General features: G+C 35.3%; 2 protein-coding genes across 2 annotated transcripts in view; both read left to right on the forward strand.

Moving 5' to 3' along the window:
* Positions 1-2,718: 2,718 nt before the first annotated feature.
* Positions 2,719-11,792, forward strand: LOC306842591 (vomeronasal type-2 receptor 1-like; the record flags this gene model as incomplete). The annotated part of the gene is made up of 6 exons (XM_079373540.1): positions 2,719-2,960; positions 3,581-3,872; positions 6,733-7,542; positions 7,627-7,854; positions 10,490-10,613; positions 10,702-11,792. 6 exons carry the CDS (start codon positions 2,719-2,721, stop codon positions 11,790-11,792), a joined length of 2,787 nt encoding a protein of 928 aa, XP_079229666.1.
* A 10,827-nt stretch (positions 11,793-22,619) lies between these two features.
* Positions 22,620-24,697, forward strand: part of kcnab1a (potassium voltage-gated channel subfamily A regulatory beta subunit 1a) — a gene marked incomplete at both ends in the record, with an annotated part of 151,253 nt that continues 149,175 nt past the window's right edge. The window contains one exon of the mRNA XM_079374456.1: positions 22,620-22,891. Coding sequence (XP_079230582.1) covers positions 22,620-22,891 — 272 coding nt within the window. The remainder of the gene's footprint in view (positions 22,892-24,697) is intronic.

Here is a 24,697-nt window from a genome sequence, read left to right on the forward strand (position 1 = left end):
CACAGCATAATGCAATCGTAAAGAAAAGTTATGTAATGTATTGTATTGTTGTTTTGCCAATTTCTCAGCTCTATTAGAAAATATTCATTATGATGCCGTAAACATTAAAACATTAAAGTGAGGTGCTCTGCTTGTGTGAAGTAAGGTAAAATAGGCCGCTTTCGAAAATGCAATAAACAAGCATTTAAATGTCTTTGCACATTTGTCAGATTGATCCTTATGTGTTAAATCAGGTCTCTTCAGGTTTTGTTACATGTCAAAGGTCTTCAACACAATATTTTCAGCTAAATGGACAGTTAAAACTTGTTAGTAGTTAAACTAATGGCTAGTGATGTTTCATTGAAGCGTTAGGAGCAGATATTGTGTAACGTGACAGGCTGTTTGTGAACTCTGTGCTTGTGTGTGTTTCTCCCTTTCACTTGGGAAGAGGGTTCAGGTGTGTGTCGCTGTGCTGATTGAAGGACATGTAGTGACAAGCACATCCACAAACAGCAAGATCCCAAAGGAAAGGAAAGATACAGTATCAAGCCTATTATAGAGCTAAACAGCAGGGGAGGTTCAAGCACCAGTGCTGTCACCGAACAAGCTGAAGCATGCCCATCACAATTAAATCAAGCCCCATGGTGGTGCTGCGCTCTTCACCCCATCACCTTCATCTGTTTCTACAGTAAATGTCCCAGTCAGTAGACTCATCTTTAATTAAAATGTTTTTAATGTCTTAAAAAAATATGGAGATTCATTTTGTTACTGTTTCACTTCTTGGAGAGGTCTTTAGAGACAAAATAAGTCTACAGAGAGCGAGAGAGAAAGGAAGTGAATTGAATTGAGAGAGATAGCATATTAATAATGCAGTATAAAACATAAAATACATGGACCACAAACTTCAAGTTCTCTGGCATGTTGTGAGACAAAGACAAACAAAATATACGGTTGTCTATATTTTGTCCATGCATATCTATGTAGAACATTCTACAATGACTTTGATAACTGAGAATAATGAGAATAACTGAGAACATGATGTGAAGTGTCAGAAATGTCCATTTCTACTAAATTTGTTAGATATACATTTTATTTATAGGCACCTTACAAAGTCCATAAAACATGGTAAACCAATAACATTAAATGATAAAAGCCAATACAGACATAAAATCACATAAAAGCCTGCCTAAACAAATACGTTTTAAGACGAGATTTAAAGACCAGGAGACATAAACTATTGAGAACTTCTACAGGAAGTGAGTTCCATAAAAGGGGAGCAGATCTTAAATTGCGAGGAGTGTGTATAGGAAGAAGATCCATGAGATATGGAGGAGTCAAGTTGTTGAGTGCTTTATAGGTTAAAAGTAAACATTTTTAATTTACACGGAATTTAACTGGGAGCCAGTGCAACTTTTGTAAAACATGAGAGATGTGTTCAGAGATGGAAGTTTTGGTAATAACTCGAGCAGCGGCATTTTGTACCAACTGTAGTTTGTGAAGTGATTTGGAAGGAAGCCTATAAAACAAAGCATTACAATAGTTGATTCGTGATGTTACAAGAGCATGCACAAGAGTAGCAGTACTCTTCAGTGAAAGGGCAGGATGCAGATTATTGATATTCCTGATATGAAAGAATGCAGAACGGGTAACACTGTTAATATGAGCTTCTCACGACAAAGTTTTATCGAGGATGATACCCCAAATTTGAACCTGATTAGACAGAGGAACAGGGCAATTGTCTATTATCTATTATAACAGAGGAAATGTTTGACTTATCTATTGTAGTTTTTGTACCAACGAGAAGAATTTCTGTTTTACTATTATTTAATTTGAGAAAATTACTTGACATCCAAGTTTATATATATATATATATATATATATATATATATATATACACTGCCCTCCAAAAGTTAGGAAACACCCCTGGCAAAGTGTGGTATATATATGTATATATATATATAATTTATTATAATAACTATATGAATTATCTATTTGTATTGTATAATTGAATTATTTGCTAGTAAAAATATCAAAATGATATATGAAGACATTTCCCGCAAAATGTTGGATTTATATTGTCCTTTTCTTACATACCATTAAAAAATGTGGGGTTTGTAAAATTCAATAAATAATTAAATAAAGTTTTTATTGACTGATTGATTGTCTTTACATTGTCAATGTTATTGCTTAATAACAAAGGTATTAATTTCTTCCAAAAAGACAAAAACAAACAAACAAACAAACAAAAAAAAATTTTAACAGTAGAATATGTTGAAGTCAAAACAATTCTCGGTGCAAAAGTAGCTGTAATGCAGCTCAATTATATAGCTTTCTACGTTCTGTCCAGCTAGATTTGGGTTTAAGGGTTTTTTTTTGTTTGTTTGTTTTTTTATCAAAAATGTCATCAAAAGCATTATAAGAGTTACCTATACATGATTCATAATAATGTACCTCTGAGTAAAATACATCTAAGCAGTGGTACTTATCCCATTACTAAATAGACAACGAATTTAATATGATGAAAAAAAGAGGCATTTTGTCACTTTGTAACATACTTTGAGCCCTGGTTATTTTCTGACCCTGATGTGAAAGCAGCTTGGATCAGTTGTCTTATGCAATCTTCAGAGATCCCAGAAGAGCTGATGGGAACTCAGGCGTTGTTAATTCATAGTGTCTGTTGTTCCTCTCCAAACACATGCACATCAAAGCAGCGTGTCTTTTACATGTTCCTATCTAAAAATGGATTTAACTGGATTGAGCTCCAAAGGACGCTTTTTTATGGTTTTATGTATAGTTTCTTACCTTTACAAATCCACTGCTGCTGAGGGGAGCTGCAAACTCAAGGCCAAATTCAACCTGAAGGGTTATAAGGAAGTGGAGAAGAAGACGGTGGTTATCGGTGGTATGTTTCCCGTTCATCAGCGCTTAATGGACACTGACAGCAACACCACGATCGCTCCAGATTCCTCTGATTGTGAGGGGTAAGAATCTATATTTCATATTTATTATACAAGCGAAAACTCGCCAGGAACTGCGTGATGTTTTTTGAATTGGCAAGAAAGTTATTCTATCGATATCTTATGATGTGTAGCCTACTACTATTAGATTGTATATGTATATAACTAAAATTGAAAAGAGGCTTAATTTCAAATGCTTAATTTGTCTTAATTACTGCGTTTATTGCGTCTTTACTTTGTAATTGCAAAGATTACAAAATCATTGGTCATGCAAAATTAATCAAACTCTTGTCCAAATAATAATTACAGCTTGTCCTCCCAAGAGACCACTTTTATGTTCCATAAACATCAATGGAAAATAACCTGTTGTAGTTTATTATGCTAATCAACCTGCCTGGAGACATGTGGTGACAGCTGGTATTACATGTCGTTCATAAATTGAGATTGAGATTTTAGGAGAAATAAGAGCAATATCAAAAAGGATCATTTAAGTACAATTTGGCAAGATATATAAAAGCAAATGAATTAAACTGTAACTTAAATTAAACATAAACAACTCAGTCATGCACCCCCGAGTGAACAAATTGAAATAAACACAGGTCTGGGAGACCCTATTAAATTCTAATATCTGCACCCCCCCCCAGATTTAACTTCCGTACTTTCCGCTGGGCTCAGACCATGCTGTTTGCCCTGAATGAGATCAACAGCAGAACTGACATTTTACCGAATACTGAGCTGGGTTACGTCATCTATGACTCCTGCTTCACCATTTCCAAAGCCGTCGAGGGAACGCTCACCTTCCTGACAGGCCAGGACGAGGCTGTGCCCAACTACCGCTGCGGGGATGGACCCCCTCTCTCTGCTTTGGTGGGAGCTGGAGGCTCTGATCTGTCCATAGCCACAGCCAGGATACTCGGCCTCTACTACTTCCCACAAGTACCTTTCAACTATCACTGTATTTGGGGCAATGGATCTATTACTAGATCTATTACTTATATATTACTATAAAAGAAAACCACGACTTGAATGCATTTTTACAGATACAGTTGTGATATCTTAATGAAGAGAAAAGCTTCATTAAATTTAGGAAATCCTTGAAAAGAAAAACTCATTTAGTTGTTTGGCATAATCTTTTGTTGTTATTTGTTGAAAATTTATATTATTATTATTATTCAAAAAATTATATTTAAATGAATTATAAATTGTTTATTTCTTTGTTTTGCCATGTGGTGCAACAAAAAAGTGGAAGCATGAAAACACAGGAAAAAGTGGTAAATTTCTTTAAAAAAAACTGTAAATAGTACTATCTATCTATCTACACTATATTGCCAAAAGTATTGGCTCACCCCTTCTAATGAACATGTTTGACTACTTTAGTCATTTCTATGAGTACAAATCTTAATGTGTAAGCATATAATGATATTCTAGGGAATTGTGTGCTTCTAATTTTATAGCAACAGTTTGGACAGGACCCTTTTCTATTCTAACATGATAGTGCCTCTGTATATAAGGCACGGTTCAAAAAGACATGATTGATTCAGTCAGTGTGGAAGAACTTGACTGGTCTGCAGAAAGCCAAGTCCTGATGCCAGCTGAACACCTCTGGTGTGACTTTAAATGACCTTGAGCCAAAAACTCATCACCAAACACCAATGACTTTTATAGACACTATAAGGACAAAAGTGTTGGGACACCCCCTTCTTTAGAACAGAAAAAGGCACTAACAAAACTGTGGCAACAAAGATGGAAACATAATTCATGTATTTAAAAATTGTATTTCCATCTCTGTTGCAACAGTTTTGGACGTGTCTAAAATGACAGTACCCTTATGTACAAGTCATTGGTGTTTGGTGATGAGTTTTTGGCTCAAGGTCATTTAAAGTCACACCAGAGGTGTTCAGCTGGGATCAGGACTTGGCTTTCTGCAGACCAGTCAAGTTCTTCCACACTGACTGAATCAATCATGTCTTTTTGAACCGTGCCTTATATACAGAGGCACTATCATGTTAGAATAGAAAAGGGTCCTGTCCAAACTGTTGCTATAAAATTAGTTATCTATCTAATCTATCTGATCTATCTATCTATCTATCTATCTATCTATCTATCTATCTATCTATCTATCTATCTATCTATCTATCTATCTATCTATCTATCTATCTATCTATCTATCTATCTATCTATCTATCTGTCTATCTGTCTATCTGTCTGTCTGTCTGTCTGTCTGTCTGTCTGTCTATCTATCTATACATAATACCATTCAAAAGTTTGGGGTAAGTTTTTGATATTTTTTATAGAAATGACTTTTATTAATAAACATATATGCATTAAATCAATCAAAAGTGACAGTAAAGACATTGTTGCAAATTTCAAATAAATACTGATTGACCATTCTATTCATCAGAGTATATATATATATATATATATATATATATATAAAAAGAAATGTATCCGTTTCCACAAAAATAGTAAGCAGCATAGCGCTTTTCAGCATTAATAATAATAAGAAATGTTTCCTGAGCACCAAATCAGCATATTAGAATGATTTCTGAAGGATCCTGTGACACTGAAGACTGGATTAATGGCTGCAGAAAATGCAGCTTTACCATCACAGGAATAATATACATTCTAAAATATATTAAAATAGAAAACAGTTTTAAAAAAAGTTTTAATATTTTGTATTAATATTTAGAAGTATTACTGTATTTTTTGATAACATTAATGCAGCCTTAGTGAGCATAAGAGACTTTTTTCAAACATTTGAATGAGTGTATATGAAAACAATGATTAAGATGGACACTATCAGTCAAAAGTTTTTGAACAGTAAGATTTTTCATGTTTTTTCTCTTCTGCTCACCAAGCCGAAATTATTTGATCCAAAATACAGTAAAAGCAGTAATATTGTGAAATAGTTTGACTATTTAAAATAACTTCTTTGTATTTGAATATATTTTAAAATGTAATTTATTCCTGTGATCAAAGCTAAATTGGCAGCATTATTACTCCAGTCCTCAGTGTCACATGATCCTTCAGAAAGCATTCTTATATGCTGATTTGCTGTTCAAGAAATAGTTTTATTATTATTATTATTATTATTATCATCATCATCAATATTTAAAACAGTTGTGTAATTTGTTTCAGGATTATTTGATAAATAGAAAGATCAAGATTTTATCTGAAATATTTGAAGCATTTATCTGAAATATAAAGATTTTGTAACATTATACGCAATATTATACGCTATACAATTCAAAAACTTGGAGTCAATATATATTTATTCATTTATTTAATTAATTAATTATTATTCTTTTATTTTATATTACATTTGATCATGTGACAGGTAATGATGCTAAAAATTCAGCTTTGAAATCACAGGAATAAATTACATTTTAAATACATTCAAATTATTAAATTATAATAATAAGTTATTTTGAATAGTAAAAATGTAAAAAAAAATACTGTTTTTGCTGTACTTTGGATCAAATAAATGCAGGCTTGGTGAGCAGACTTACTGTTCAAAAACTTTTGACAAGTTGTGCACACTCACTTTCAAAAAATGACTGCTTTTTACTTGATGGTTATACCACATGACATTTTTAGAGCCATTCGTTTTAAACTTTTCTTGAGTACATTTCTAAGAACTTGGCACGTTTTAAACTAGATTTTTTTAAAGACTTAGATTTTTCATTGACTTTAATTTATTCCATCTTTTAATTACTATTTAATAATATCAGAAATCCATCAACAAATACACCTCTGAGCATTTAAACTGGGCTGAATCTGTTTTTCGTTCCTCTAGATGAGCTACGCATCCTCATGCTCAGTTCTCGAAAGCAGGTTTCAGTACCCCACCTTCCTCCGCACCATCCCTAGCGATGAGCACCAGTCTGTGGCCATGGCCAAACTCGTGCTTCATTTTGGCTGGACCTGGGTGGGCACCATTGCTGCTGAGGACGATTACGGGAAATACGGCATTAAGAGGTTCAAGGAGGTGGTGGAGGAGGCGGGAGTTTGCATATCCTTCTCCGAAACCCTCCCCAAGATCAGTAACCCAGAAGCCATCGAGCGCATCGTGCAGGCGGTGCTGGATTCCACGGCTAAGATCATCGTGGTGTTTTCCTCCGACGTGGATCTAAGCCCCCTAGTGGGGGAACTGCTACGCAACAACGTCACCAACCGAACCTGGATCGCCAGCGAGGCCTGGGTCACGTCAGCCGCCATCTCCCGTCACTCCGACATACTGCCTGTCCTGGGGGGTACAATAGGTTTTGCGGTCAAGCGTGCAGATATACCCGGCCTGAAAGAGCATCTGCTGAGCGTTAATCCATATAATGACACTCTGACAGAAGAGTTTTGGGGAATAGTCTTCAACTGTACTATGAATTATAAGCAGGTAATGAGAGGCACGAGGAGATGCACTGGAGAAGAGATGCTGGAGAAGTTAAGTAATACCTTCACGGACGTGTCGCAGTTGAGGATTACATATAACGTGTATAAGGCTGTATATGCCGTGGCACATGCCCTTCATAACCTAGAGGACTGTAAACCCGGCAGTGGCCCATTTGAGAATAACACATGTGCAGACATTACGAAATTTGAGCCTTGGCAGGTACAACACACATTGACAGTAATGTTTTTTGTATTTTTAAAATTTTGTCATCTCATTTATAACTATTATGTGTTTTCCTTTTAGCTGATGTACTACTTGAAAAATCTCCGATACACTGTTCCTCACACCAGAGAGGAGATATACTTCAATAATGGCGACGTAGATGGCTTTTATGAAATCTTAAATTGGCAGAGTGATTCGGAAGGAGGGGTTACATATACCCCCATCGGTTACTACAACAGCACAGCACCCCTTGAGGACAGGTTGATCATCAATAATGGCTCCATCATATGGAACAATGATATTCTGGAGGTGAGGAATGTTATGTTACGTGATGTGTGTAGTCTATTATGGTCATAAAATAGAGCATATATATAAACAATAAGTTTATATTATATGATTATATTATATTATATAAGTCAATTAAAATATTTCTTAGTTAAAATATTAAATAAAAGCTGTTGGTTTAAACATTTAATATTTAATTATTTGAATAACAGCATTGAGTAACAGCATTGACTATTTTCTATATTTTATATATATATATATATATATATATATATATATATATATATATATATATATATATTACGACTGCCCCCTAATAGACGACTAACCATTAGTCAACCAGAAGAGGCTTGGTCGACTAAAAATGTATTAGTCTCAGGAAAAAAAATAATAAATAAAATTCCACATTGGCGAAGTCACGCAGATCGTTAACGGCTGGTCTGTGTGGTAGTACATCGGTCAAGACATCCAAACGCTCATGCTCATCTGTCATCGACCTCAAATATGGCTTATCACCTGAAATATGTTAGTAGCAGCAACTTTACATGGCCGCCCAATCTAATGTTAACCTAGAGAAATGTGTGCTATTGAAGTGTCTCTGCGGCGTGTGGAAGCTGAACAGTAGAGCTCACTGCAGGACAGATGGCGCCGGTGCGCTCACTTGCTCTTAAAATACTCCCTCATCATGTTTGCTCATACAGATAAGCAGGGGCGCCGCTATGGTTTCCGGGCCCCCTGAACATCATTGACTCGGGTCCCACCTGTGATTGTGTCCAGGGCCCCGTCTTCCTCTCCCTTAGAATCGTCGTAACCTTCCCCCCCCCCGTTACGGCACCCCTATAAGAGTGATACATCTTTCGAATCTGTAAAGACTACGTTTATTTGTGTGCACTAACAATAACAACAAAACATGCCGCTTTTGTAAAATTATGAAAGCAACAGGATGCGTGTTCTGCTGTCTCGGTCTCTGTGAACTTGAGCGTGAAACTCCGAAATATATATATATATATATATAGAGAGAGAGAGAGAGAGAGCGAGAAAACGAAATGGAAATGTCTACTTTCAAATAAACCAATTCAAACGGAAGACAAATATTCTCAGATTATGTAATCCGTATGAAACATGCATACAGGCACATATACAGCAGAGATGACGAGTCAGTGTTGCCGAATTCATCTCTTAAACCGAGAATAAAGAAAGCACTTGACTAGTTTATCAATGAAGTATTAAAATGTTAATGCAGCCTCCTTACTGTTTTTCCCTAACACATTCATAATTATTACTTCTGCCAGTGTGCCGTGGCAAGCTTTATGCATGCTTATTAGGCAATGTAGGCAATTAAAAGCTCATTATTATGATTTAAATGGTTTATTAATAAATGTGCTATTAGTCGACTAATGCTTCAAATGAATGACTACTAGTCGACCAGACCAATCTTTGGTCAAGGGCAGCACTAATATATATATATATATATATATATATATATATATATATATATATATATATATGAGCTGGGTAGTTAACTGATTACATGTAATCTGGATCCTGAAAAATAAGCTTTTTAAATGCTATTTTAGCATAAGAAACAACATTCATTGGGCCATTAATTTCAGATTTTTGTTGCTGATTTGACATATGTAATTTAATAGTGAGTTCAGCAAGCAGTTTTTGAGATTTCAGGATTCCCGCATTCATTAAGATTAAGAAGGCGTTGCAAATATGGCCGCCGAGTGAAGGGACTTTCCTCAAAAGGGAGTTTGTTTTAAAATTATTATTATAATTTTTTTATGATTTAATTAATTGTCAGCTTTTCATTAAACACACAACCCCCCTGCAGTTCCTTTACGAACCCTAGTTTGGGAAACCTTGATGTAATATAATGTTTCATGCACTTTATGTTGTAAAATACAATGAATGGAACAAGTTTTCTTACTCTTTGCATTTTTTACATCATTATGGTACAAGATAATGCTATTTAAATCAATGTGATTAATGAGTTAAATCAAAAGTAATCTAAAAGTAATCTGATTATATTACCTAAAATGTGTAATGTAACGGATTACGTTACTGACTACAATTTTTGTCATGTAATCTGGAATCAGTAACGGATTACAATTTGTAAGTAATCTACCCAGCTCTGTATATACTGTATATAATATTAAATGTAGATAGATATGAAATATGTATTAAATGTATATTAAATAAATTAAATATTTTAATAGAGAGACATATATATATATATATATATATATATATATATATATATATATATAAAATTTAATATATATTTAATGCATATTTAATTTCATTTAATCTACATTTAATATTTAATAAATATTACATGCTGTAATATCTATCTATGTATCTGTCTGTCTATCTATAAGGTATATTTTATAAATATTTCATGACTATCTATCAATTACATAATTTAATATACTATCTGTTGAAAATGTTTATCGACAATTAAAATTAAAATGCAATTAAAGATTTTATTTATTCTTTATATTTGACAAATATTTCATATCTATTTATCGATTACATTTAATTTAGTTCATATTTAATAAATATTTGATCATATTTATATTTAGTGAAATAGTTATTGCATGTGCAATCTTGTTGAAAAAAATGTTGTTTCTCTACTGTACTGCTTGTGTTACAGACACCGCGATCTGTGTGCAGTGAACGATGCCAGCCTGGCACCAGGATGGGTATCCGGCAGGGAGAACCAGTCTGCTGCTTTGACTGCATCCCCTGTGCAGATGGCGAGATCTCTAACACTACAGGTCATGGGAACACTGACATTTTTTTAATTGGTTACATTTTTTTAACTGACCATTTAGTATATTTTAACAACTCATACACTTCCAACAGATGCACGAGGCTGTATACAGTGCGATGAAGACTACTGGTCCAATGCCAATCACGATACGTGTGTGCCAAAGACCATTGAATTCCTGGACTTCACTGAACCTCTTGGGATCACACTGATCGCCATTGCTGCTTTTGGTGCTTTAGCAACTATTGCAGTTGCGATTATCTTATTGATGCACCTTAACACACCTTTGGTGAATGTCAACGACCCACTCCTTAGCTTCTCCCTGCTGCTGGGTTTAGTGATAACCTTCCTCTGCTCAATTGTGTTCCTCGGTGAGCCTCAGATGTGGTCTTGCATGACCAGCCAGGTGGCTTTGGCCGTAGGCTTTGCTCTGGTCCTCTCCTCACTAATGGGCAAATCTGCTCTGCTCATGCTGAGAGCCAGAGCCGTGAAAGCCGTCAAAGTTGCTATGAAGGCAGCAAAAGCAGCAGCAGCGGCATCTGAGCAGAGTCCCGACACTGCCGTCATGGCTCCAGCTATTCCTCAGAAGAATGACATAGACCCCATACATCCCAGGCATCAGAGGGCGATAATGATAGTATGCACCCTGATCCAAGCGGTGGGTTGCACCGCGTGGCTGATTCTGATGCCTCCACACCCCGTGAAGAACACAGCCGCCCAGAACATCAAGATCATCCTGGAGTGCGACCCTGGAAACATCATCTTCATCTGCTCCATCTTTGCTTATGACATTCTTTTGGCTGTGCTGACTTTCACTTTTGCTTTTGTGGCACGAAAGTTGGAAGACCACTTCAATGAGGGCAAGAGCGTGACCTTCGGCATGCTGGTGTTTTTCATCGTTTGGATCTCCTTCGTGCCCGCCTACCTGAGCACACGTGGGAAATTCATGGTGGCGGTGCAAATCTTCGCCATCTTGGCTTCCAGCTTCGGTCTGCTTGCGTGCGTCTTCATCCCCAAGTGCTATGTGCTGCTTATCAAACCAGAGAGGAACAAAGAGGAACTGATGATACCCCGAGCCAAATCACGTGACACTGCCACCAGCGGAAGCTCCGCATCGCTCGCCACCACCAGCAGCTCCGCTAACTCTAATGGAACCACCATATCCACTGTGTCTCTAGCTGACTGAAGCCAGTCCCTAAAAACTATCTACTGTGTCACTGTGAATGTAGAAGTCTTATTATATTGGACTTTGCCATATTTCCGGGATCTTTCATATAAATTTAGCAAGATGTCAGATCTAAAACATAATAGGAATAACAGTAAATGGCTTTAAGGTGGTCGTATCATAATTTTTTTTACTAATTTTCCCCCACAATGTCTACTTATAATAACTTATTTTTCATAATTTATCCTGATTATAATCATAGTTTTTATGACCATATTTCATTATCTATTACCCCTAGCAGAGTCTCTTTTTTTTTTTTTTGCAATGTAAACTTGCATGTAAACTATTTGAAATTAGGTACATTGCTGTGCAGCACATTTAATATCTAACAAGTCCGAAATAATGTTTAACTGCTGCATTCCAATATATTCATCTAACATCAGAATGCTGGGAAGGCTCATTTATGGAGCTTGGTTTAAAAAAATTAAACCATAAAAAGTTAAAAAGCAGACCATAAATATAATCTAAATAACCAACTTTAGATGAAAGGTGCAACACTTATAATGAATAAATTCAATAAATTTTTACATTTTTTTCGTGAATTTTGCACAGTAGAGTTAAAGTATGTTTGCATACTACATGCATTTCATTTCAAATGATCAAGGAACAATTGATTGCTTTTTTGTGATTTTATTTTTGGTAGTTTAAACAACAAATACACTATAAATTAGAAAAATTGAAACGAATAAAGAGAAGGGAACAAGAAAATGATACATCCCCTTTAAGTGAGCAGGAATTTGTGCTCAGGGATGTTTGTACAGGTATGACTGTAGCTTAGTTGTTCAAATTACAAGAATAACCTGCACTGACTACATCATAAAATATAAAGCAATCTTTTCAGAGGCAAATTTTAGTCTTAAAAGGATGACAAATAAAGAGGTAAATGTAATACTGGAGTCTGACAGCAGGTGGAAGCATTGAAGGTGCATGAACAGATCTCTTTCCACTGGACATGACACGGTAAATTAAACTTCTATTTGTTCTCAGTTGTTATGTAAAAGAATCGTTGTAATAGATTTGCTAAAAAAAACAATGAAGTATATTTTTGTGAAAATTCTGTAAACTATGCTGTTGTGAATTTGAAAATTAATTTTCAAATTTAGATTAGACTGCATGTGTTTTAGACATATATGGGAGGCATCATGGATTCATACACCCATTGCATCTAATGTGAACTGTTTAGAGCGAGGTACCCAATTCTGAACAGGACTCTACTGAGGCCTTCACTGTTCTCTTAAACAGTAACGTGTATTGCTCTGTCTCTTTGATTTATCATATTCATAAAATAAAAGTTACAAGAAACTACTTATTTGCTGTTTCAGTATGCTTTATATTTAATATTGAATAATTTGCTGTATAAAGCAAATTGCTTTATAAGACTGGGGGCATTCAAACCCCTTCAACCCACCCCCCGTAGAAATTTAATTTGAAATAAAAAAATGAACCTGAAAACTCTTTTTACAATTTATGTTATTGACACTAAAACTATGACAACTTTTCTGAACACATTTAACTTTTGTTTCACAGAAAAAACAAAAGAAAAAAAAACACAATCCTTAAGAAAGGGGGGCATTTTCCCCCACTCTACCTTATAGTGGTCGTAGACTTTTGAACCCCACTATATCTTCTTAAATAAAAAACAAAGTTTGTGCATCTTAAGGAAGAACAATATTTACGAGGTGTGTGAGACAGAATGAGTGTGCATGGTTCACTTAATGCCACTTGCCACTCTAGATGCCTTGGAGTGATGATATTTTTCTATAATTGGACGTGTAACAACACACCCTCAGTGAAGAATAGCCCAGAGTGCCTGAGGAAGACCGTTGTAGTCTATATGTGTGTGTGTGCCTGGTAACTGTGACTGTGGTGTAAACAAAATACTTGAATATGGTCTTGGCAGAAAGGCCAAGTGGCCATTCAACTCTGGGCTGACCACTGAAAACACTGAGCACTGATAAACGCAAACTGACTGACCTGTCAAGGTATGATTTTAATAATTCATCAGGTCTTTGTGAACAACTCATAAAAGGGGTGAGATTAATAATGGATGCAATCCAGTAGGAGGTGTTAGGATGCATGCTCTTTCTACTATTTTGGAGGGTGGGATTCATGTCAAGGGTTGCCCTTCGGTTCACGGTGAATCTGTGGGGTTTCTACTCCAACATGTCAGATTACTGAATACTCAGCGGGCGGGTGTGTGTTTATGATATATGAACTTGGAGTCAAAAATATATATGTAAAGGTTAAGAGTTGCAAGAGTGTTCAGGATGGTTTGAACCCTCCAAAGAAGGTCAAAGCACGGAGGTTGAGGTGTGTGTTTGGTGGTCTTAAAATAAACCATTTTTCTCCACTTATGTAGGCTACACCTCACAAGTCCCAAAAAACGATTTTTACAAAATACTAAACCCTTTTTTTATTTTTTGAGAAAACTTAAGATATGCATGTTATCTTGTAGCTGATGTTCAATAAATAAATAATAGCTAATCTCAAGGGCTCCTTAGCTTTACTTTGAGATGTTTGTTAAAAATACATTCAATAACCATCCATCAAGCTCAAGTCCCATCAACTGAAAGAGTGGGAATGAATAAGAGTTTAAAAAAGCACACCACTCAAATTTACCAAGCAGATAATCATCATCAGCAGATTGTTGGCTGGGCAGTTAGACATAGTAGTTTGTGTTGTTCTGTGCTGACTGCTGAGAGGTTCTACAGAGACCTCCATTAACAGTCTGCTCAAGTGTTGTATATTAAATGTTTTTCAGGTGGGCTAAATATCTAGATAAAATGGAGGCAGAGCGAGATATGACAGATGACAGTGATAGATGTCGCAAAAGTTCAAAAGTGCCCTACAGGTGAGAAAAAATCCTTTCGATGAATCATGATCAGATCTAACAAATAAACTGAATGCTGAGTAAACTCTCATAGTGTTGATTTATGACATCCAAGTGTTTTATTATGCATTCGTTATAACAATATGCATTTCTGAAAGGTTGCCATTTGCAAAGGTATCTGGTGTTTGTGCTGAAAGGTGATATCTGGTCCATAAGATACCTTTTGAGATGCTTTCATTCCACAGAGAGACAGAAGAGAGTAGCTAGAGCTGACAATTACATTCAGATTGCTGTCATAGATTAGTGTTTAAAAAAAGTCTGTCTTTGTCCAGCAGGAGGAGCTGCCCAATGATGGCCATTTTCTCTTACTCTTCATTCATTGTTGTTGAAGTGATGTGAATTGACAGCTGCATGGCAGTCATTTCACTCTTTCCTCTCTCTTTGAGAGAAACTGACAGAACAAAGACTTTTACGTTAAGCAGTTACACATCATAGTGAACTACTGAGGCTATAGAACACAGTGACAGCATTATAAATGGAAGAATAAACATGGAAAAGAAAAACTGGCGAAGCGCACATAGTCGCTTTATCATCTTATTCTATAGCATCCGTTTTTGATTCACATTTTGACTTGCAAACCAAAAACAAGAAAATAGATTTTTTTTCTAAAGTGTTTGTTAAATTTATTGTAAACTATTTGCAAATAATATATATATATATATATATATATATATATATTTAAATAACACACGTACATCTACAAGATGTCTGTTAAAGATATGGAAAGTATCTGCTGTGTACAAACATCTGACAGACGTCTGTAAGATGTCAGTTTTACATACAATCTAAATTATAAACATCTTATTGAGAAAAGAAACATTAACATTTTCTGCATATTAGGCCATATTTTAAAACATATAATACCCTGATAGCACACGTACACCACGGAGATGTCTATTTGACGTCTGCATTTACATCTGCAAGATGTATTTTTTTGTGTTTTTTCATCTGCAGTATGTCTATAGGCTATTTTACATGATTCATGTAATTCATAATTGAATTTATGAATTACATGCCTATTTAAAGCTGCGACAGGTGAGTAGCCTAGTTTACGTCTTTAGATATTATTGTGTGTTGTTAAACTTTTCTGTTATAAAACCTTTGACGAGTGTTAATGTTAGCTACACCTTAACTTGAACTCTTTCTCTGTTCAAATTATCTTCAGTAAAGCCTTGATAGATTGCCAATTCAGTATTTTTAATGTTAACGATCACTGACCCTTACGAAAAAGAAGTTTATTCAAGTGTGCTATTAGTATGCTTCTTTTAAACTAAAATAGGAAAGTATACTTTTAGTCTACTTTTTACGTACTTCTCAGAAATGGGCTTTATGTATTTCTCAGAAATATACTTAAAATGACATTTAAGTATACTTGACTTATACTTAGAAAAAATCTAAATATATGTGCTGCTAGAATCCGTGTTTTCATTGTTATATGGTGTTCTTTACAGAATTTCCAAAACACACAAGTGAAGAAGAAACTGAAACAACAGATGCTTCCTCATGTAATCAGACATAAAACAGCATCAAAACGGTGTAACATTATGGAATAAAATGTCGACCAATGAAGAAATAATAATGACTGTCAAGCTTTGGGGTGTTGATTGACTCCAGCTGCATTTTGATTATCATTCTGAATCCAATTCATATTATTTTTTCAGCTTTTTGTTCAAAACGTTGTTTATTTCTTTATTTTTTATTTATGAAACTTACCCACATTCAAGTGTTTAAAAAAAAAAAATGCATCTAGAATAAAATGTTTTTGTTTACAAGCAGATAATCTGTTTTTTATTTTTGATGTTTTTGTATGTTCAGATATTCATATAATAAAATATACACAAATTAATACCTAAATAGGGACATAGTAGTATACTTAAAGTATGATGTAAAGTTCACTTAAAAAAAACATACAAGTATACTTTCAGTATAAAACTAATAAACTAGTAGTTTACTGAGACTATACTTCAAAGTGTACTAAAAATGCTACTACAAGTTTTTAATTAGTAAACTATCAGTATACCTTTAAGTTCACTTTTAGTAGTTGCAGTACAAGCTAAAAACATTGATGTAAACTAGTTGTGTACTCAGTTTACTACTGTTATACTAAAAGTATAGTCCCAAAGAGTATTGAAATAGTATACTACAAGTACACTGATATTTGTATACTTACTACATAAAGTATACTTAAAAATATACTTCAACTTTACTTAAGTATACTTACTTAAGTAAGTATACTTTAAGTTACAGATCACCTAAAAATGTAACCTGTTAATTGTTATTGATATAATTTTGGCCATTGGACTATTGATGTAAATTTCTGCAAATCAAGCAAATCAGTGGCATAACTGTAGGCTATTGAAACATTTGGAGATGGACCATATTCCCCCAGATTCCCCATATGCGTTTACTTGATGAGGGACTCTGACCCATTTCTGTGAAAGGCTAGACACAGCCCTGGTATATCCTTTTTTAAAGTGTGAACTTTTACTTTGCTGATTGATTTTAAACATAGGTCTACTTGTGTGTTAACACAGGCTACTGGTTTATGTGTACTCTATGCTGTTGCCTATAACTTTGTAGGTCTGATGTGCTTATTTCAGTGTTTACACCTTTTGTTGTGTAGGCCTGGGGTGCCAAACAAGAAATCAGCATTTTTAATTGCTGTTATATCAGTAAAGGTTAAACTGTCTTTCTTACAAATCAATTCATTGGCCTATAATGTTTTGGTTGTTGCAGTTATTAATCAAATTACTGGCCAACTGTGAGTTTTATTTACTAGCCAAATCCTTGGTGAGTGTTAATGTTGAACCATGCATGAAGGTGAGAAATGTTGCAGAATTAATCTAAAAGTGTGTGTGGAAAGAAGTGGAGCCTGTGAACAGCTGTTCTGTCTGCTTAGAATGGCATACTGGAGTAATTAGACACCAGATTGTCAGGAAAGCTTTGCTACACAGTGGCTGAGAAGAATCTGTTTACCATTCCAGAATGTAAGGAAAGGGCATTGGGCATTTGTGTACACAGAGAGAGAATCTTATTCCTTGCTCCTTTTCTTTCTCTCTTCTCGTACCATCTCTGATGCCTCCTCATGTGCACTAATTATGGAAACTGCTGTGTTTTTTTCTGCTCTGCATATCCACTAGAGATAAAGCTGTTCCCTTGGCTCTTTTAGATAAGAGGCAGTCATCATTCCATTACTTCTCCCCCCTTTCATTTTAATCTCCAGCCTTCACAACTGAAATAAAATCACTTGGCTGAATGAGAGCCCTTGGGACCAAGACAATTATTTTTGAAGCTCTCCTGGCTAGGACTCAATATTATTTGGCTTGATGAATTATATCAGAGTAAGTAACCTATTTGACCCTAACTCAAACAGCACAGTGTGAGTATCTGTGTGTTAAAGAAGAGTACATGACCAGTCTTTTCAATGCCAAACAGCAAAAAGTAAGTGTTGATCTCAGAGCCAGAGTCCAGGGACAATTCTTAATTCAAACTTCAATCAAGATCTAACAGCAATTCCTCCTTCATCAGTGATTCAGTCTTTATCCTTTTTCGTCATTATCATGGCTCAAGTTATTGCTCAGTAATTCATCTTTCATTCCTCCTCGCCCATTATATTTCATAGTCCCCTTCTCTCTCAGAATTGCTTCATTTCCTGTCCCGTTCATTACAATGATAAAGTGATGTATAGTTTTACTCTCAGGATAATAACATTGTGTAATATGTGGAAATAACAGGATATGAAACCATATATCCATCTGTTCTGTGCACGCTTGTGCTACATTCAGAATAGTGTAACTTTAATTATAATAACTAATCAGATGGAAATGCTAAACTGGCACATTTACAAAAATTTACAAATTTACCACACATTTACGTGAACTTTAAGCTAATTACAGCAATGTATACGTGTATGGTTATAGGTCATTGCACTATCAAACCATTGATTCAATATTTATTTGTCATTAGGATATCTGAAAACATCTGGTGAATATTTAATAGTGCTTTATGGCAAAAATAAGTTTTTGCTGTCTTAATTGTTTTTTGTTGTTGTTGTTTTTGTAAAGTATGTACACTACCTCTTGTATGCTCACTAATAATATTTATATGATCATATTAATACAGTAAAAAGGATTTATTTGAAATGAATAATCTTTTGTTACATTAATCATTTTATGAACAAGTAATAGTCTTTACTTTAATTGGTCCTTGTTGAAGAAAAGTACTGTTCTAATATATATATATATATATATATATATATATATATATATATATATATATACAAGTCACACATCTCCTCTCTTTGTTTCAGGGGCAACTTTCAATGCCTCATGAGAAGAAACAGAATGATGTGTAAAGTGACTGTGGAAGTGAATGGAGCTGTAGTAGATTTTTTTTATTTAGATTTGTCTCTGGGGCCATATACATTTTCAGAGCTGGCCTTACAATGTGATTGTTTGTTTTTTGTTTGCATGTGTGAGCGTATTTGATCTATGTTATGTTTGCTATCATAGTAACAGGCTTTGCGATAGCATTTGAGCAATGGGACAGCAACTGTAACAGAGTCAGCTCTGCAATACTGGGTCCAGAGGTCGTGACCTCTGTTGATGTATGTACACAGACGTAATGGTCACCAGTGGAGGAGGAGTTAAGTTACCTTGTCTGAAACGAGTAGCTCAAATGGTCATGAACACTTTCACCTCTGCCCCCGTATATATGAGTATTTCTGTGCGTGAGAGTCTTTGATGTATATTTTCAGCATATTGTTTCACACTCACCCTTAGCCTGAGAGGAGTCCGATATGCTTCAGACGTGAATGACGGCATTCTCACCTTTGTCATCGGGCCAAAGACTGACCTACTTGTGCTCCGGTTTCCTCTCCACGGCACATCTAAGGTCCACTCGGAGGGGTTCTGGTTTCTTCAGCTTCTCCTCCTGCTAGCTCTTACTTTCCATCTCGCAAACCACTTTGCCCAAACCAAACCCCCACACGCATATACTCTGAACCCCAATCATCAGCCAGACCAGATAGACATTACCTGTATCAATTATTAAGCCTTTAGAATAGCACACATCTTTGGAAATGTGACCCGTGAGGTCAAAGCCTATGGTGCTACGGAGAATATCTGGAAGAGGGGCATTGAGTTACTCTAAAATTCATATTTGATTACCCATTAATTCCTAAGTGATTGTGACTAATCAACATCAGCAAGGTGATACTCAAGCGTATAATGTACGTATATATCATATTTGCTGTTGTGGTCAACATATGGGTTTGTGCTAGGCACTTGCTCACATCTCAAGTCCAGAAAGTCAAGCCCATATTTTTTTTTGCGCTTTTCCTGTGTTTTTCTGGTATTAGCATTGGCACACCTCTGACAGGAGATTTGATGGACTCGGAGTACATCGATCACTCCTGTTTTGCGCCCATTGGCATGTATGCTGGCACATTGCTGAAATTGATTAAGAGAGCCTGTCTTGGGACGTCCTTTTCTGTAACCTTCAGGTGAGATACTTTCAGGTTGCTGCTCAAGCATGAAATAAGGTTCCATACTCCTCTGAAGTACTTGAGAAGAAATTTTAACAACATGCAACTTTTTTTTTTTTGCTGATAATCAGAGGAAGGATTCATTTTTATGCTGATTTTGGTGGCAGGGAAAGACACATTTCTGGGGAAGCAAGCAATTTGCTGAATGATTTCCATATTTATCTCGTTTGGACCCTTGAGGTAAGCATGAATTGATCAAGCAGATTACTTTAAGATTATATTACCTAGTTTTATAAACGACCCAAAGGGCCGTTCTAATTTTTTTAATTGCTTCAAACTGATCATTTTAAAACATGCTAATGATCCATTTTATTTTGTTCTATTTAGGAAGGAGATGTTCAGGTGTGTGTCTGTGTGAAAGTGAATAGGTTGCAGGTTACAGCAGTCTAAAGAGTGTACTTGAGAATGATACAGTATCAACACAGTACCAAGCAAGTGCACTAATTCCTAGCAATAAAACCACTGGTCTTTTGACATCAGACTATTCCATATGGTTAAATATAGAAAGTTAATGTTTTACCATTTTAAACATGGCTTTAACTGTCTGTTTGTTTGGTGAGTGTAAGCTTCAGTGAGCTTCATCCGAGCCCCTGCAGTCACGCTAAAATGAGATTATGAGATATTGTTTGGACCGGCTGGGTGCCGACCTGTGAAAGTAGAGCCTGTGAAATGGCTTGATGAATGACATTTTCTGTCCTGTCTGCGTTGACGTGACCCTGGCTTTGAAAATCCAGCTAAAGTCATTTTTTGGTAATTTTTTCTACATAAAATCATCCTTCATAATTTAAAGAACATTCTGTGAAAATGTAACCTTGATATCTTTAATACTGACTGAGTGAAACCATGTCAAATATTGAAATCATAGTGAAATTAATGGTTGAAATCAAACCTTGATGCTTGTTATCTCATAATTAGGTTTTGAGACTTTAGCTTGGATTTCACCGAGAGGGTCATATATTATGTCCTGTTGAAGCAGGATGTTTTTGTGAGACATACTGAAGCTCTAACCTCTCTGTTTATGCCTTACACCATACTTTGTTACTAACTACTGTTTTAAGCAGGTTTATTCTTAGTGTTGAACATTTCATTGGGGTCATGATATACCCTACTGTTCATAAGTTTGGGGTCAGTAAGATGTTTTTGAAAGAAGCCTCTAATGCTCACCAAGGCTGGTTTATTTGATCAAAAATACTGTAAGAACAGTAAAATGAAATATTACATTTGAAACTGTTTTCTTTTTGAATATACAGATGCTATATATATATTTTGGGTCTGTAAGATTGTTTTATGTTTTTGAAAGAAGTCTTTTATGCCCATGGCTGCATTTATTTGAACAAAAATACAGGAAAAACAGTAATACTGTGAAAAATATTACAAATTAAAATTCTAAGATATATTTTAAATGTAATTTGTGATGGCAAAGTTTCAGCAGCTGTTATTTCACATGACCCTCCAAAAGTCATTCTAATATGCTGATTTGGTGCATAAGAAATAAAATTGTTGTTGAAAACAGTTGCTTCATATTTTTGTTCAAACTGATCTTTTTTTAAGGATTATTTGATGAACAAAAATTACTTATATAATGTCTTTTGTAACATTATAAACATATTTTGATCAGTTTAATGCAGACCCAAAATTATTTGTAGTTTTTAAATATGTACTGTTAAACATAAATACAATTAAATGTCAAATCTGTAAGATTTTTTTTTTTTTTTTTTTTGCCATGGCACACAGGCAGTTTTTTCTATATTATTTGTTATACTTGTGAAAACACTTTGTCAAAAAGTTGTCCACATGCTTTAATAATTTATTTATTTTCATGAATGAATGGTTATTGTCAAAAAATCCATCCTTAATTTAAAATTAGTATGGTCCATTTTTCTGAAAGAGACTGTACATTTTCTCTTCTAAATGTTAGTTTAGTCAACTTTTAGTACACTAGCATGGGCTAAAAGCCACTTAACTCCACTTTTGGTTTCATATGATTTTTAATAACATTAACTAGCATGCAAGGCATCTTAAACCCAAGCTTAGCCTGGTGACTTTGTCTTCTACCATGTCCAACCCAACCCAACCCGGCCCTGCCCAGCCCTACAGCCGGACCCAAGAGCTCAGCCAGATCTGGTTTCATCCTCAGCACGCAGGGAGGTTATAAGAGAGGCTGGAGAAGAAGATCACACGCACATAGAAAGAGAAGGAAACAAAGACCGAGAAATGCATAGAGAGATGAATAGCTGACGGTGAGTGAGTCGTAGTCAGGAAGCTACTCATCCTTTGATTGAGCGGTCTTGGCGTACTGTGATTGGACCCAGACTCCCCCGGGCTCCAAAGGGGGGAGGGGGCCCTGCCGGCCATGATTGCAGCTCGCAGTAGTTCGGTGGGTCGAGGGGGCCCCGAGGAGCCCTCCAGGCACCGCAGACAGTCAGCTGCTTCTCTGGCAGGGCACCGTGGCCAACGCAACTCTCAAGAGAGCACTCGTGATAGCCATGCTCAGCACCGGCAGGAGGCGCTGCTGCGGGCAAGGAAAGCGTTTCTGATCAGGGAGATGGAGACCAACTGGTACTTGAAGCTGTGTGGCCGGGCCAGAGAAGATAGTGTTGCTTATGAGACTGGCATGTCTTACCGGTGAGTCCTGAAAGCAGAGTTATGTGAGCTGTTTGCTCGCGGGTGGATTTGATGTCTGAGAAAAACTTCCCACAGTGCGTTTTTGTTTGTTTAAGGCCAAAATAGTTTCAGGTATGAGATCTTTATCTCTTTCCATGTGTTTGTTGATATGAATTTAATTGTAAAAACATGAACACCGAAGCTTTTTGTTGATGTTGTGTGTTGACGCACAAGAAAATGATGAAAGCTTGAATGTGTGTTTTAGTAAATTTATAGTTTTAATAATAAGAAAATGTTGGAGATATCTTGCAGTGAGCAGTTGTTGACCTGACAGTGTTAATTAAAAACAAATAGGTCAGAGGTATTCAGCGGGGGGGCTGTGGTGGTACTACAATTATTGTTTGATCTCAATCTATTTTTTGTGAATAAAATGAAAATACAAAAATACAATATTAATATAATTCCCTGGCAAAAATAAAGTTATGAAAGGTTTGCCTAAATGCTTCATTAACCCTCCCAATTTAAGATTTTTATTTTCACATTTGTTTATTTATTTTTTAGTGACTCTGAACATTAATAATGATTAAGAAATTAATACTTTTATTCAGCAAGGCCGCATTGTTTAAAGCGACAATAAAGACATTTATAATGTTACTACACACACACACACACACACACACACATATATATATATATATCTAACCATCAAAGGATCCTGGAAAAAAAGTATCAGTTTACACAAAAATATTAAGCAGCAGAACATTGTTAATAATATATATATATATATATATATATATATATATATATATATATATTTCTTGAGCACCAAATCAGCATATTCCAATGCTTTCTAGATGATCATGTGACACTGAAGACTGGAGTAATGCCTAAAGAAAAATCTGCTTTGTCATCACATGAAGTACACTTTACAATATATTTTAAATTATAATACTTTTTTTTTTACAGTATTGCTGTTTTACTGTATTCTTGTTGAAATAAATGCCATGAGCATAAGATAATTCTTTCAAACACGTAAAACAATCCAAAAACCCAAAACATTTGATTTGACTTTATGGACTAGGCTGAAAATGCAACTGTATTTTTATAATAACAGGGCATCCGTGTTTTGTCTCTTTATTTACCAAGAGGTCATTGACCTGAAAAAGATTAAGGACCTTTACAATAAGTTATCCTTAGCTGTCTAATGATTATGTGAATTAGCATTTGATCTTCATTCTGAAAATAAATATAAAGAAACATACTATACAGTCAAACCAAAAATTCAGATACCAGATATACTGTAAATTTTGATATTTTTTTACTAATGGGTGCAGGACACTATATTTATGTAAGTGAGGATAGCAAAATAAAGTAAACTGTGACATATTAGTCCCAACAATTCTTCATACAGTGGATTACCAGTACAATTGATAAAAAATTGGGACCAAAAATGATTTAGACAATTTTACCTGACTATGTTTTGCTTAAGTGTGACCTTATGTGATCTTATTATACCACAGATTGAACAAAATGAAGCATTGTTTGGTAATTGGCTTCTCACCTCAGTGAATACTGACAAGATAAATTTCCACAGGAGATGAATTCTATGTAGCAGCTCATAATCGTCAGTTAGAGCAAACTGAGTCGTTTGCTTAAGTCTCCTCACAGAAATATCATAGTCTACAATCAAAAGTGAGAGATTTCAGCATGAACTCAAACATTTCTCATCAAATTGTCTGAGCTATAACCTACTATTCACATTCACTTCATTAATTTTATAGCTGTACTGTACATCAACAGTAGTCTTATTTCTATTTTTATTTCGCC

Source organism: Barbus barbus, assembly GCF_936440315.1.
Source record: "Barbus barbus genome assembly, chromosome: 23".
NCBI classification, from domain to species: Eukaryota; Metazoa; Chordata; class Actinopteri; order Cypriniformes; family Cyprinidae; genus Barbus; species Barbus barbus.